The following is a 16,470-nucleotide window of genomic DNA, read 5'->3' on the forward strand; positions in this document are numbered from 1 at the left end:
AAGCAGTTGCATAGAATGTGCAGAACAGCAGCAGCAGCGGAAACTCAGTCTATAAGTGTAAGATATTACACATTGGAAAAACAAATAGTGACATAATACTCGGTTGTAGGTTTTCAAATAAGGATGCATGAGATCAGATTTCTAACTGCGTGCTGTGAGCACAGTCCAGAATTCTCTATTATATATATTTGTTCTGTATTTTTTGACTTAATATACATTGGCCTGGATTTTGCAGTCAGCGGCGAAGGAACAGCGCTCGCCATTCATCTTGCTGACAGCTGCCCACAAAGTTTTTGCGGGCTTTAGAGCGGAGATTTCCTCTAATCTGACATCTGAATCAGTGCGCGTCCTCTACAGGGCATCTGTGAGCAGGACAAGCAACAATGAGGCTCTTCAACCAATCAGATTGAAGAATCCTCACTGAGATACACAGTCTACACCAGGAAGTATAAAGCAGGAAATATAAATTAGATTTAAATCATGTACAGTAAGCAGAATAAATATTGGGTAGGACAGATGGGATTGAGAGAGATATAAGAGACAGACAGATAAAGTAAAAAAATATATATTTTAAAATTTCCAACACTAACTTATGAAGGAATGAAACTCCACACTTCTAAAATACATTTTCAGGGCCAGAGGTGTTGTTTGGCAGTAATTATCACTTATCACACCGTTAAAAATTCACTTACTCCTGAATGCACCAGCCCTGGTGTCTTTAGTGGGGAACTAGTGGGCAAGGACCCCAATTTCACGCCATTGCATTGATTTCAGTGCCAAGTCTATTGGCGAGGACTGTTACAGCGCAACCTGTGGAGGAGCGGGGTATCTCTGGCAGCAACTTCCGGATGTGCGGAAGCCGGAAATTGCTGTCCAATTTTCTCCGTAATAACGGTTAGTTAGCTTCACCAATATCATTGCAAAATCTGGGTCATACTTTCTGTTGTGTACCAATAAAAATGATTTTTGCAGTGATAGGCATGGTTTTCTTTTGGTAGTTGATATTATCTTTGAGAACACACAACAGGTTAGTTAGCATCTCTGGAGAAAACAGGACGGTTAACATTTCTGGCGCAGACCCTAACCTGACCACCTGAATGTTTCCAAACTTTTCCATTTTTGTTTCAGATCTCAAAACTGCCATATATGGTGTCAGCTTTGGCTCAGTGGTAGAACTCTTGCCTCGGAGTCTGAACGTTTTGGGTTCAAGCCCCATTCCAGAGTTGAGCACATAATCTTGGCTGACACTTCAGTGCAGTACTGAAAGTGGTGCATTGTCGAACGTGCTATCTGAGACATTAAACTGAGGCCACCCCACCTGCCCTCTCATGTGGACGTAAAAGATTCCATTGCACTATTCAAAGAAGAGCAGGGGGAGGGGGAGTCCTGGTATCCTGGCCATCATTAATCTCTCAACCAACACCACTAAAAACAGATTATCTTGTCATTTATCTCATTGCTGTTTAGGGGACCTTGCCGTGCGCAAATTGTCTGCATTACAACAGTGACTACACTGCAAAAGTACCTAATTGATTGTGAGATTGTAAAAGGAACTATATAAATCCAAGTTCTTTCTTTTGCTTTTTACCTGTCATTAAAAAGTTGGAACAAAGGGTCCCTATGAGTGAGTGTGTGTGTTGCAATGGATCCTCACACAGAAACATCAGTGCTAAATGCATAGTTGTAGAAATAACGGTGATGTTAGAAGAGATCGGAGAGAATATAATTCAGTTCTTAACATGTCAAGGCACTGTGGGGAAGTAATTAAAAAAGCAAACAATGCTAAACTATATTGCAAAATCGATAGAGTACAGATCAATGGTTATGTTAAAACGATATAGTGCTCTAATCTAACTGCAGTTTCAGTTTTGGCTGGGGTTACCAAGGCACAAGGGAAACATTCAAACTGGCAGTTCAGAGAATCCCCAAGGGTGATTCCTAGCATTAGGGGTAGATTAGCGAAACCAGGTCTCTCTAGCTTTGAATGAAGGTGACTGAGCAGGAGAGAACTTATGATATTAAAAAGTAATTAGTACAAGAGATTCTTTATACCCAAATGTCTGCATCAAGCAAGGAGCTTTTACACTACGAGTGCAGATGGAGGGAGACCTAATGGGCTGCACTTCATCATAGTATAAATCCGGCCTGCTCCATTATCCCAGTGGCATCCTATGAAACAGTAGGGTGGCAATTCTGGCCTCAGGACAAGGGAGCTGGTTTTAGTAATGTAAATACGAGGAGCCAGTCTCTCAAATTTGCTCTCTGAAAAAGTTACAAGTGGCTGGAGACTGCCCTTCAGTGTAAATGTTAAAGCAGTGCTGAAACTGGATAGAGTTTCACATAAGTATAAAAGTGTTTGCACATTGTAGGTCATAGACCTTTGCACTCATAATAGCATCAATAATTGCACCAGTACAATGCTTGTATTTCCTACACCAGTTATCTTAGTAACCTGAGTGAATTTACCTGTTAACTTGTAGGCAGTTTTGTGTTGTGGATGAGGGAAAATCCACTAGGGACCAGAGACGACCACATTTATTCACATTGGATCTCTTTACAGATTGGAGACTAGGAAACTCCATTCATTAATGTGGTTTGGATTCAAACCCAGATTGCAAAGTTGAAGGGTCAATGTTAACCACATCACCCAGTCCTCACAAAGATAAAATACTGGATTCCTTCCCATATCCCCAATAAGCATTAAACTGGATGGTTTAATTTATTTATTTTTCCCTTAAAGTTGCAGGCAAATGGAAAATCATTTGAGAATGTCGAACTTGGAGATGTGAGTACGAAAAAGCAGAAGCTTCCTCGGAGAATCATTCACTTTGCTAGTGGCGAAACTATGGAGGAATACAGCACAGATGAGGAGCAGGAGGAAGAAGAAAAGAGAGACTTATTGCCTATAATTGATACTGTAAGGTTGAAGTCCTTCAAAGTTATTTTTGTGAATTGGAGAAGGAAATAAATGTCCAAGTGTATACAGTAATATGAAATATATATTTACTTTCCAGAGCAAACTTCATTGGGGTCCATTCCTGTGGTTCTACATGCTAAGATTTGCTACAGGAACACTGTCGGGTATGCATATTACATAGGTATTATTGATTACAATGGTAATTTCTGTGAAGGTTTTGCACTATTGTGCATAATATTTACAAGTTACACTATTTGTGCTTGTAGTAATAGTATGTAATTTTAGAAATCCACATTTACAACCTCTTGAACTTGGGGTTTCTTATCAAGTTAAGGGTTGCAAAAGGATCCCTGGAGAATCATTCACTTTGCTAATGAAGAAATTATGGATGTATACTGCACAGGAGGAAATAAGAGGGGACAAATGCTTCTGTAACTTATTAATTTGTCACTCTTTAAAATATCTGCAGTGTTCTTGTACTGTCAATATGGAAAACCAGCTGCAAATACATTTCCCAGTGGAATGATAGGTTTAAGCTTAGTTTCCCACACTGCAAACTCCTGATCTCTAAATGTCAAGAGGAGGTGCCAAGCAGAGATTCATTGCCCCCTCTGTAGAGGGAGGTAAAAGTTGTTGGGATCACTTTCACACACCTGCCAGTGATTGATGGCATGCAGGTTTCTCGTGTTGTATTTCTAACTTGTGCCACCAGGTGGACGGGCAAGTACCTGCTCTAAGATCAATCAGTGCTTAGCCGTGCTCACTGCAAATTGAGCAGAGTCAGGGATTGAACATACCTCGGCGGTCTCTCTGATGCTATATATTGCTGCTCTAATGCTCAATGTGCAGCTGAAGCCCCATTGGTTTTCACCTATACTATGGTGGGGTGGAGAGGTCTCCTGACGATAGCCTCTGCATCCAGCTGATTCATTTCCCATTGTGTCCACATTTTGGATTTGTACTTCTGTTTCCTTTTACTTGCCCCAGGTGAGTCCCAATGGTTGTAATCACCTTTCTACATATTATTCCGAAGGATGGAGCATGTGTCTAGGTTCCCTGTCTTTTTGGCTTGGGGGGAGGGGAGAGATAAGCTAGCTTCTAAAAAAATAAATGATGAATTTGTGTTAGAGAAATGATGAAATGACAACAAATGGAGGCAAGAAAATTATAAACAGTGAATAAAGGTTAAAAGGCATCAGTTACACAATACTTTGAGCACTAATGCTTTAAAATTGGTAGAGTTGACAAGAATTCCTATGACTTTAATTTCTAGCTTTTTTATCTCCTATCCTTCCTTTTCCTGAAGGCACTAATTATTGTTGGGCTATGATTCCATGGGTGCTGGCAGCTCAAGTGAGCATTTTTCAAGTGCAAGTCTAGACAGTGAGCGTTGGTAGGCTGTTCTTTCATGGAAAGGATCACAAGCCTGATCCTGCTCTCATTCAAAATTCAGATGTGCACTTCAGTAGAAGTCATTGAATACCAATTAGGAGTGGGAACTGTGGCTCATTTTATTTTTTTTCCTTCCCTAGCCTAGAGGCACTGAGGCATATTGTAGCAGCCCAACTGCTAGCCCAGAGGTCAGGGAGGGGGCTTGAGTAGGACTGAAACAAAGAATGCTCAAAGAATCCTACAGAAAGGTAGGCATAGCTAGGACCCATGCAGGTTTTTATAGTGACATCTTTTGTTTGGAGGAAGTGAGGAGTTAAAGGAAGAGTTGATCAAAGTGAGAACAAGTTCAGCCAGGCAAAAAGAGTGTAGTGGATGGAGGAATAGACAGATTAAACGTTCATGGTGATAAGGAGATGAATAGATTCAGGAAACTGGAACTGATTGAAGCAGCGGCAGCGCGTCGGAAGAGTCGCGGATGTGTGTGTAGGGACTGGACAAGGGGAGAAAAAAAATGAAGTTAAGCTAAGAGGAAATAAATTCCATGGGGCAGGATCAGGCTGAAACAATAGATCTACTGGGACAGTCCTGTTTGTGGATCTTGGTGAGGAGGTAGAATCAGGCTGTGTGGTGTTGAGGGACTTGAGGCCATGGAGTGAAGTTCTCCAGAGATGATGACCTGATGTTCAGTGGTGGGGGTCATGATCCAGGGGGAGGTAGGAGGAGTTCTCAGAGACTTGGCGTTCAGCCTCCGTAAAGTAGATGTCTTTTTGCCATACAACAAAAGTGCCTCTAGTGTTGGTAGGTTTGCTAATTATGTCCGGGTTGGACCTAAGAGAATTGAGTGCTAGAAGTTCAGGGGGAAGATAGATTTGAGTGAGTGAGAGGAGTGGAGAAACTGACATGGACAATGTCATGCTGGCACTTCTCAATGAAAAGATAGAGGGTAAGAGGCCAGAGGGAGGGGTCCGGGTGGAACAGGAATTCTGAAGACAGGAGACAGGCTCAGCTTGTGGAGGGATGCTTTCTGGCCAAAAAATTGGACAAGATGACGGAAAGAAAAGCTCAGAATCCTATCAAGATCAAAATTCATTGAGGTGGGGGCGTAAGTGGATAATGCTGAGGATGGATCATTTGGGGTCAGACAGGGAAGGTCAGAGGTGATAGTGAACATACGATAAAGGGTAGGATTGGAAGGAGGGGGGGGGGGGGAAAGAGGTATCAATAGGTGTTGGCATCCAGGAGTTGTTGACGCTTGCGATCCTTGCCATCTGAAAGGAAGAAAATGTTTTTTGTTGAAGCGCTGGATGAGGTGAAGGATTAAATGAAACACAGGACTAGGACAGCTTTGAAATAAATTTAAGTAGGTGCTACTGAAGAGAAAGGTTGAGAGTGTGCCTGTGGTGGTGCATGGTGCAAGAGCAGTGGTTAGAGTGATGCTGAATATCAGAGATATCTGATCATGTGTGGATCTGAAACACTAATGGTGGGATTTAAGCTGTTATCCATGTGGAATGAGTCGGAGCCAGACAAAGTTGCTGCAAAAAGAGATGCGGATGTGAAAGAAAGTTTTATAGTGAACACGTGATCAAACATAAGGAGGGAAATAGATACCAATTAAGATGAACAGGGTAAAAGAAACAAAATGAAATCAAAGAGAAGAGCAGTACTTCTTTAACGTGGGAATTCCTGGAAGAGAACTGGCAGTGAATTAAAACATAAAAGAAAAATACAGCAGATGCTGGAAATTTGAAATAAAAACAAAAAATGCTGGAAACACTCAGCAGGATAGGGAGGAATGTTGCCTGTAATTTTTTTTTGGGTGTGCGGCCCATTCAAACTTCCATACTTGCGTGGTTTTTCCATTGAGAAGCGGCCTGCGTGGCTAAACGGGAACATTGATAGGAAGCATCTGTGGAGGGAGGGAGGTAGGGTTAACGTATCAGCTCAATGGCCTTTTGTTAGAATCGGAAAATGGTTCTGTGATTAGGTGGATGATTAGAGATGATTAAATGACAGTAGTCAAGATTCAATGGAGGCAATAATGAGAGAAATTAGAGAAACCTGAGACCGAGAATGTGTGAATGGTTAAAGCAAAATAGCAGAGGTGGATGGAAGCATGAAAATTCTGGAACAACAGAGTGTGACGGAAGAGGCTGGGCTATTGGCACCATCTTGTTCAAGAATTCACTATAAAACTGAGCTTTCAATAAAAGCCGTCTAATTATTATTATTTTTTTAAATAGTTTGTGACTTCTTGGGAGAAAAGTTAGCTTCACTTTTTGGTATAAATGCACCAAAGTACCAGTATGCTATTGACGAGTACTACAGGATAAAGAAGGAGGTAAGCTGATTGCATGTGTTTATTCAATAAGTTACTTTTAATTCAGCAGGCTTTTTTGAATTACACTTCAAGAATTGTGTTCGAGAAATGAACAATAGGTGCATTTGACCTCCTGAGTTTTTAAAAACAAACTCAAAATACAAGGGACTACCTTTAATTCCCAATATATTCACACAATGTATCTAATTTATTTACACGGAAAACTGCCACTACCATTTTGGCAGGGTGGTCGGTGTGGCTAGGGGATGGTGAGTAGAATGGGAAGGACTTAATCATACATCCAGTGACTGTTGACAATGACACTGCAAAATAATTGACTTTAGCATGACACCTATGCTAGAGGTGAGCTCGGGATGGACAGGTCAATAAGCAAGAAACTTTACAGCAAAAATCAGAAGTGTCTCCTCATACAGTGTTTCTATGTGCAGCATTTCAAAACTAGGCTATCAACATATTAAAATGCATTTTTTAATTTTTACATATGAAATTCAAATTGCAATATAGTGTATGTAAGTTAATGATGATTCAAATACTTTGTAATATGCAATAGGTGCCAGAGGAAGTCTGGAAAACATGCAACCGTAGCCAGCCAGGAGTCAATGCTTGCAGGAGGGAGAGCAGGAATAATTTGGCATTGGGGAAAAAAACAAACTAAAAGCAAAAGATCAAGCTGTTTACCTCAGTGGATTCATTGCTTTTTCCTCCTTCCCATGTAATTCTGTATCATGGAAGCAGCATATTGTCACCAAATATTTGTATACTAACACTCAGTGTCACATAGTAGAAACATAAATGTGTTTGGAGTACTGCGTCATCAGATTAGAAACTGAGGGAGGAAAACTGGGGAAAGAGGAAGATAGAGTCACTACATAGCTCACAAGAGACACTGTTGCAGTATGTATTTCTGCCTAGTGACTGCAGGTAAATAAATCTGGAATTAAAAAAAAAACACCTAGTATCAGTAATGGTGGTCATGATACTACCGGATTGTTGTAAAAACCCATCTGGTTCACTAATGTCCTTTAGGGAGGGAAATCTGCCGTCCTTACCTTACCTGGTCTGGCCTATACGTGACTCCAGACCCACAGCAATGGGATTGACTCTCATCTGCCCTCTGAAATGGCTTAGCAAGCCACTTATTCAAGAATGCAGCTCACCACCACCTTCTTGAGGGCAATAAATGCTGGCCTTGTTGGCGATGCCCACATCCCATGAACAACAAAAAAGGCATCAGGTCTGGCAGATAGAAAGTGATTTGTGCAAATACTACCTTAAAAATAGACATTAAAAACCGCCTCTAATGGCTGTGCGAGTTAGTATAGTAGATAACTGAGCCATACAAATCACGAAGGCCCCAGGTTTGAAGAGTTGTCTTTGCTGATCACAGCCAAGGCAGCAAGTGGCCCTGCATTAGGCAAGTGAAAATTGATCAGTGACCACTGCTGTAAATGCATGTGAGGATGTCAATTGAGTACAGGATATTCCCTTTGGTAGAATAGTTGCCTACATATGCTCTTAAAGTTCAGTCATCATAGAATAGAATCATAGAAAGTTACAGCACGGAAGGAGGCCATTTCGGCCCATCGTGTCTGCGCAGCCAACAAAGAGCTGTCCAGCCTAATCCCACTTCCCAGCTCTTGGTCCGTAGCCCTGCAGGTTAGCGCATCCCAAGTGCACATCCAAGTACTTTTTAAATGTGGTTAGGGTTCCTGCCACTACCACCCTTTCACCCAGAGTGGTGAACCTGTGGAATTCTCTACCACAGAAGGCAGTTGAGGCCAATTCATTAAATATATTCAAGAAGGAGTTGGATATATTTCTTAAGGCTAAAGGGATATGGGGAGAAAGCAGGGACCGGATGCTTAATTTGGATGATCAGCCATGATCTCATTAAATGGCAGAGCAGGCTCAAGGGGCCGAATGGCCTACTCCTGCTCCTATCTTCTATGTTTCCAGCAACATCCTTGTAAATCTCTTCTGTACCCTCTCTAGTGCAATCACATCTTTCCTGTAATGTGGTGACCAGAACTGCATGCAGTACTCTAGCTGAGGCCTAACTGGTGTTTTATACAGTTGAAGCATAACCCCCCCCTGCTCTTGTATTCTATGCCACGGCTAATAAAGGCAAGCATTCCGTATGCCGTCTTAACCACCTTATCTACCTGGCCTGCTACCTTCAGGGATCTGTCGACATGCACTCCAAGGTCCCTTTATTCGTTCCTCTACACTACTCCGTGTCCTACCATTTAATGTGTATTCCCTTTCCTTGTTGGCCCTCCCCAAATGCATTACCTCACACTTCTCCAGATTGAATTCCATTTGCCACTGTTCTGACCAATTTATTGATATCTTCCTGCAGTCTACAGCTTCCTTAGTCAGTATCAACCACACAGCCGATTTTAGTATTATCTGCAAACTTCTTAATCATACCCCTAGATCATTGATATATACCAGAAAAAGGGACCTAGTATTGAGCCCTGCGGAACCCCACTGGAAACAGCCTTCCAGTCACAAACACCCATCAACCATTACCCTCTGCTTCCTGTCTCCAAACCAGTTTTGAATCCAACTTGACACTTTGCCCTGGATCCCATGGGCTTTTAACTTCGTGACCAGTCTGCCATGTGGAACCTTATCAAAAGCCTTGCTAAAGTCCATATACACTACATCAAACGCACTACCCTCATCTACCCTCCTTGTTACCTCCACAAAAAATTCAATTGTTTGTCAGACATGACCTTCCCTTAACAAATCCGTGCTGACTATCCTTGATTAATCCGTGTCTTTCTAAATGAAGATTTATCCTGTCCTTCAGAATTCTTTCCAATAATTTTCCCACCACCGAGGTTAGGCTGACTGGCCTGTAATTACTCGGTCTATGCTTTTCTCTCTTTTTAAACAAGTACCACATTAGCAGTCCTCCGGCACCACACCTGAAGCCAGAGAGGATCTGTAATGAACCCAGGGCAAGGTATCAAAGGGTATCTGGTAATCATGCAACTGTAGGCAGCAAGGAGTCAATGCTTTTAGAAGAGGAGGGGACAGCAGGGAATTGGAGTTAGGGGAACAATTTATAGCTGAGAATTGAAAAGTGTAACTTTATAGGATATAGAAGTTTGTAGAAGAATCACTGTTTTAATATCAATTGGGCAAGTAACTTTTCCAGCTAAGATTGTTTATACTTAAATGTGTAAATGTTACAGGAGGAGGAGGAAGAGGAAGAAAATAAAATGTCAGAAGAAGCCGAAAAGAATTACCAAGAACAAATGGAAAAGCAGCAAGATGTGGTCAATGCACATGACGGCTTGCCAGCAGTTAATGCATCCTTTGTGAATGTCAGCTTTGAAATGGAAAGTGATCCTACCACTATAACAGAAACCAAACAAAGAGGTGATCCTATTCCAACTTAGAGGGAACTATAGTATGGAAGATGATGCAAGGGCCCAGCTCTGCTCTTTCCCCCTACCTAAAAAGAAACCCTGCCTTAATTCACTGGTTGAAAATGCAGTTGTGCCTTGCAGTATCATCCACCTTTCACCTAATTTGGTTTTCACATCATGCACCTGCTGTAATTATCACCATAATACTACTAAAAAATCAGAATGTTGGATTGTTTAATCTATATAGTTGTGTTATTTATTTGTAGTGTTTTTGTTCTTTATAATAAGTAAAGACTATTCACTTTTGTACGCTACAAAACTTTAAACTTTAATAAAAATTTATGCAAACTATTTTTACATCATGTACGATTTACATAAATTCAGTACAAATGTTTATCAAGTACAGATGAGGGGAAACCAGAAAACTCTATTGATTAAAATCATGAATCATCCAGATCAGCACTACCATCATTGTCATTTGCAACAAGAACTTCTCGGTTTTCATAAGTCCAAAAACCATTTAGATCAATTAGAATGCTGCTGACGGTGTCACCTTGTCCACTGCTTATTAAATCTTGAAGGGTGATTTTATATGGATCTTTAGGCTTAACCATGTCAAAGATTTCATCCTGTAAGATCAAACTGCTTTTCAGTATGATTTCTAGATCATGTATGAAGGATAGGTTTGTTTTTTTAAGTGCATTTTCTAATTTTTCCTCTTTAAAAAAATTTGTGTAACGTTTTCTGATTCCGGCAGAAGGATGTAACAGTCGGGCTGGGGTTTCTATAGCTACCATCAATAACATATTGCCACAATTCTGCACAGCGAGACAACATCTTACAATAGCAAAATACTACGGATGCTGGAAATATCTTGCCAGTTCTCTCTGCCATTTTATAGTGGGGAGGAGACACTAACACTATACATTAACAATTGTTTTTGGACTCTAGCACATTTCTTGCTAGAACAATAGGAGTACCAAGAATCTGAAAGGGAAACCGCTACATAGAAAAGACACACTCATATTTACAGGTAATAGTCTACTGCTTTTGACCAAACATTATAAATGTTAAAAATAGGTTACAAACAACCTATTCCTGCCCCACTCTACTATGCAGATCAAAGGACACATTAAGGGGAGTTAGGAACTTGATACTTGAACATTCTATGCACTAAATCGGTTGTTTTCAGGATGAGTTCTTAAGTTCTAACTTTCATTTTTGGAATGGGTTCAATCCAGGCCAGAATATGGAGATGAATCTTCTGCCCAATAGGACTTCAGGGCAAGAACTGAAATTAGGTAATCTCAATGTATCACTTGTAAGTGCTGTGCACTCACACTTGTTGGTAGTGGATTGAGATGCCTTTTAGTTCTAACCCTGAAGAGTCATAGCCACTGTCATTTAACCCAGAAAGTGGTTTCTGACAGTTTTGTTAGATCAGATATGCATGTCCAGAGAATCAGAATGAAAAATGAATTGAGCTGTTTGCATATAAAAAGTTCTGCTGTTGCTGAGAGATTGAGTTGTACAATTTACCTGGAAAGTCCATAGACTAAAAATAAGTAATGGGATGTCAAGTGATTGAACCAAATTACTTGCTTTTTTTCCAGCCACATTTCAACATTGTAATATGACTAAAATTTTGCAGCATCGAGTTAAAAAAAGTTTTCTGCATTAGTGCAAGAACATGTACATAATTGTAGGAGCATTTGCTGCTATAACTCTTGTAGACTAATACAAACTGTAGACTCCTGTATAACTTGTGGAAACCCAACATTTACCCTCAAAGTAGCTGCATTTCTAATTCTTTAGGATCAATATCCCTTTTCAAAGTTACACGGTACCTTGACATCCTGAAAAGAGACTGGCTCCTGCCCATGAAGTTTCATTTGCTCCTGGATAGCCTGTATGAATACAAACAAATTGCAGAACTACAATAAGACCATTTGGGTTACAGATAATTCAATAGAAAGTTTAAGTCTGTTAAAATTAGGTTGTCAGTTTTTAGGTTGGCCAACAAGCATAGCATAGCATCATGTGTTAACAGGACATTCTACCTTTTTAGTTTACTGTGAATGTTCCAGATAGTCTGGGTGAAGGTAACACACAAAACTTTTTTATTCAAGGGGTGGGAGAGAGAGAGGAGGGAAAGTAAATACTATATTCAACATTAAAATACATTTTAGTAGGATGAAGGTAGTTTGGCGATTATGTTACTAAACTAGAAATTTAGAGGCCTGGACTAATAATTCAGGGAACGAGTTTAAATTCTACCATGCCAGTTTGAGAATTTTAATTTTTAAAAGCCATTACCAGTAAGAGAGATTATGAAGCTGTCAGTTTGCCGTAAAAACCCAACTGCTTCACCAATGTCACTCAGGGAAGGAAACCTGCCATCCTTACTTGGTCTAGACTATGTGATTCCAGTCCTACACTAACATGTTTGAATCAACTGCCCACTGAAGTGGCCTAGCAAGCCACTCAGTTGTCTCAAATCACCAGAAAGATAACGAGAATAAAATCGGACAAACCACTTGACTGCAACCTAGGCATGGAATTAGGGCACGACCCTGCAAAGACCTCCTCACTAAGTGTCTAACCTGGTTTCAAAATTGGAAGAGCTACAGCTATCAGTCTTAACCTCATCACCATCCCAGAAGTGGGCACACTGTTACAGAGCCTGGGAGTTCTCAACATTGGCTTCAGACCCCAGGAAGTCACATGACTTGAGGTCAAACAAGGGCAAGGAAACCTCTTGCTACCGCACACCCTCAGATGACAAATCAGTACTCCTCAATGTTGAACACCACTTGGAGAAAGCACTGAGGGTAGCAAGGGCACATACTGAATTTCCATCACCAAGAGTGGCTCTGTAGTGACCTTCACTGCACTCATGTTTGCGGTGTCTGAGCTGGGAGTGCTTGATGACAACATTGCATTGCCCAAGGCTAATACCCCATTATCTGATGAGCAAAACAAAGATCTTAAGAGGAGCTGCATTTATAAAGAAAATGCTGCTTTACTGAAGCTGAAGAGGGAAAACATTAAAAAAGTAACATCTGATTTGATATTGTAACTCTTATGCAAACCTTAATCCTTTAACTGGGGAATTCCGGCTTCAGTTTAGTATGCAAAGTTTTTAAAAAAATTCTTGGGATGTGGGCATCGCCGGTAAGGCTGGCATTTATCGCCCATCAGGATCAGGCATTCCAGTCAATTTTTCCTTCACTAGTCCAGAGACACAGGCCAATTGTACCACCCTCTCAAGGATGCTATCCTGACTGATATTAGTTAGCTCAGCAAAGACGGTTGATTGAACTTGGGACTTACTTGGTCTGAATGGCTCAGTACCACCCACAATAAATATATTTTTTAAATACATTATAGCTCAGCATTTACAGTTAAATTAATGAAAGATTTGGGACAAAAGGTATTCAGATACATTATGCTACAAATATTTAAAGGTGAAAATATGATTAAAATAAGGACATGTAACGTGTAATCACATTTAGGTATTACTATATACTGAAAACTACATTAAATACTTTCTAGTTTTCTGATATTTATTAGCTATATATCATTGTACCACAGAAAATAAGGTACATTAATTAACAGAATATATTTGGGGAACTGGATGGTGCATTGGGTTAGGCAGTAACCTTTCACCTCTGGGGACTTGGGTGTTTAAATGTAGGCCAGACTGATGGAACGAAAGTCTCTTCTGTCTGCTGGTTGCAAGGGTTCTCTGTAAAATGACTTTTGGCAGTTTCAATCCAATTCTGAGTGAGAATGGGCCTACAACACATAACATAGCCCTTACTTTGGCACTAATTGGTAATTTTGCTCAAAGCCCACAGGATGGCTAGTGTGTTACACTGGTACAGTGGAGGGTGGTGCGGAGGCAATCTTTTGGGACAGAGTAGAGGGAGCTTTGTTCTGCATCGACATCTGACTGGAGAATGCTCAATACGGACACTGGGTGCTTGAAATGGGAAGTGTGAGGTTATGCACTTTGGCAGGAAAAATCGTAGAGCAAGTTATTATCTTAATGGCAAGAAACTGGAAAGTACTGAAGTACAAAGGGATCTGGGGGTCCTGGTGCACAAAACTCAAAAGGTTAGTATGCAGGTGCAGCAAGTGATTAAGAAGGCCAATGGAATGTTGGCTTTCATTGCTAGGGGGATAGAATACAAAAATAGGGAGGTATTGCTTCAGTTGTACAAGGTATTGGTGAGACCGCACCTGGAATACTGCGTACAGTTTTGGTGTCTGTACTTAAGAAAGGACATACTTGCTCTCGAGTCAGTACAAAGAAGGTTCACTCGGTTAATCCCGGGGATGAGGGGATGGACATATGAGGAGAGGTTGAGTAGATTGGGACTCTACTCATTGGAGTTCAGAAGAATGAGAGGCGATCTTATTGAAACATATAAGATTGTGAAGGGGTTGGATCGGGTGGATGCGGGGAAGATGTTCCCGATGATGGGTGAAACTAGAACTAGGGGGCATAGTCTTAGAATAAGGGGCTGCTCTTTCAAAACTGAGATGAGGAGGAACTACTTCACTCAGAGGGTGGTAGGTCCATGGAATATGCTGCCCCAAAAAGCTGTAGAAGCTACATCATTACATAAATGTAAAACAGAAATACAGTTTCCTAGAAGTAAAGGGAATTAAGGGTTACGGGCAGGAATTTGGACATGAGTCTAGGTTCGGATCGGTCATGGCCCTGTGGGTAGCGGAGCGGGCCCAGGGGCCGTGTAGCCTGATCCTGCTCCTATTTCATGTGTCTAATTCTGTTAGATTCAGGAGCTGGTTCTGTGATAGTGGATTGGCGGTTAGGATCAGATCAGCCATGATCTTATTGAATGGCGGAGCAGGCTCGAGGGGCCGATTGGCCTACTCCTGCTCCTATTTCTTATGTTCTTATGTAGTTCCAACCCTAGCACTGACATCCTTCACCTTGATGAATATTTTACTCAATACATCGACAGAAAAATGTATTCAATCATTTATAAAAAGGTACATCGAACTCAATAAGAGACTGTTAAAAAAAAAATTAAAACTTACCCTGAAGAAGAAATTGAGGGAAAAAACATTAAGATAACCCTTATTTTCCATATCCAGTAACTTAAAGATATACTGGAGAGCAGCAGGTTCCTTTCGGTTCTCCAAAGCAAGAACAAAGTCCAGATAAGTCTTGTAATCCTTAAGAAAAGATGGCAGAAGGATGAACTTCAAAAGTATAGGTACAGGAAGCTTTGGTTTATCCGGAGGTTAACTGTCCGGAATGCTCGATCCACCGGCAAAATTCAGGAGTCGTTTTTTTTCCTTCTTTTTGTTGCTTTTTTTTTTCCACCAGTCAGGCTCTGCAAGGTCTAGCTAAAGCTGTTGCTCAGCTACAGAGATGCTTGCAAGCTACGGCCGACTGTTTAGAAGCTGTTGCTAAGCAACATGGTTTGTTGCTAGATACGGAGCTCAAAAGCTCCGTATGTTTTAACATTACCGCTGGTTTGTCCGGCAGTTTTGATGGGACGGCAACAGCTCGGTCCCGTCGGTGCCGGATATCACAAAGTTTCCTGTATGTTTTTTATTTCAAGAGCATCCAAAAATGTTCTTGACATTCTAGACAGCAAACATGATGAATGACCAATTTCCTAACTTCTGATTCACAAAAATACAATTTTACTTATGTAGATATTAAATATGGTATAAATATGGTATTAACATGGTGGGCAAAATCCGTCATTTTTTGTTGTGCACACACACGTCATTTGTATTCCCTCCTTTATATTTACTGAATTGGTTTTTTTTTTCCTAATTTTCTATTTTATTTTTCTGTAGCACCAGCAGGAAAGCCTGAAGCTTTAGTCCAGGCTTATTTCTAACAGTTAAAAAGAAACATTAACCATCCTCTTGCTTGAAACAGATCTCTTTCCTCTATTCCAGAATAAAATAGGCAAAGATGATCCAGTAATGGCACAATATAAGTTGTATAACATCAAAGTACTAAAAATGCAGGCTTTTAACAATCATTACATCCTGCTCTATTGGACAACAAAATCACTTGATTATAATCATTTATCTTCTAATAATGCAGCCAGACTAGGCTTAAAACATTAAAAGAATTTAATTAAGATTCTTTAAGATGCTTTATGCATATGAACCTACCAAACTGAGGCTAGGCTAAGTATCTAAAAACTGCACCTTAATCTGGTATGCTCAAAATCACTAATCTATCTATCTATCTATATCTATATTATATTCTTTATTTATTTATTTATTTATATATATATAAATGAATGGTGGTGTCTGTCTGTCTGTGTGTATGTCCGCGCTTAACTCAAAAGTTATAAAGCGTACCTACACATAGGTTATATCAAAAGAAAGCTTAAGATTAGGGGAGTGTCATAGGCGTATTTACTTTTTGGAAAAACCTT

The 16,470-nt window shown here is 40.4% G+C and overlaps 2 protein-coding genes across 3 annotated transcripts in view; one reads left to right on the forward strand and one right to left on the reverse strand.

The window, feature by feature from the left end:
• The window catches only part of fam177a1a (family with sequence similarity 177 member A1a), a 26,821-nt gene extending 16,440 nt beyond the window's left edge, over positions 1-10,381 (forward strand). For both annotated transcript variants that reach the window (XM_086003326.1, XM_086003325.1), the window contains exons 2-5: positions 2,741-2,917; positions 3,015-3,081; positions 6,553-6,650; positions 9,854-10,381. In XM_086003326.1, the coding sequence (XP_085859452.1) occupies positions 2,846-2,917; positions 3,015-3,081; positions 6,553-6,650; positions 9,854-10,060 (444 nt within the window). In that variant the 5' untranslated portion in view covers positions 2,741-2,845 and the 3' untranslated portion in view covers positions 10,061-10,381. The remainder of the gene's footprint in view (positions 1-2,740; positions 2,918-3,014; positions 3,082-6,552; positions 6,651-9,853) is intronic.
• LOC147109414 (serine/threonine-protein phosphatase 2A regulatory subunit B'' subunit gamma-like) lies at positions 10,333-16,187 on the reverse strand. Its single transcript, XM_086003327.1, has 3 exons — positions 15,101-16,187; positions 11,878-11,937; positions 10,333-10,659 (listed from the first exon to the last, which is right to left on the reverse strand). The coding sequence occupies exons 1-3, from the start codon at positions 15,149-15,151 to the stop codon at positions 10,471-10,473; spliced, it is 300 nt and encodes a 99-aa protein (XP_085859453.1). The 5' UTR covers positions 15,152-16,187; the 3' UTR covers positions 10,333-10,470.
• Between the last annotated feature and the right edge of the window lie 283 nt (positions 16,188-16,470).

The sequence above is a fragment of the Somniosus microcephalus genome, chromosome 12 (assembly GCF_052327205.1).
Source record: "Somniosus microcephalus isolate GS21.2 chromosome 12, FLI_Smic_1.0, whole genome shotgun sequence".
NCBI lineage: Eukaryota > Metazoa > Chordata > Chondrichthyes > Squaliformes > Somniosidae > Somniosus > Somniosus microcephalus.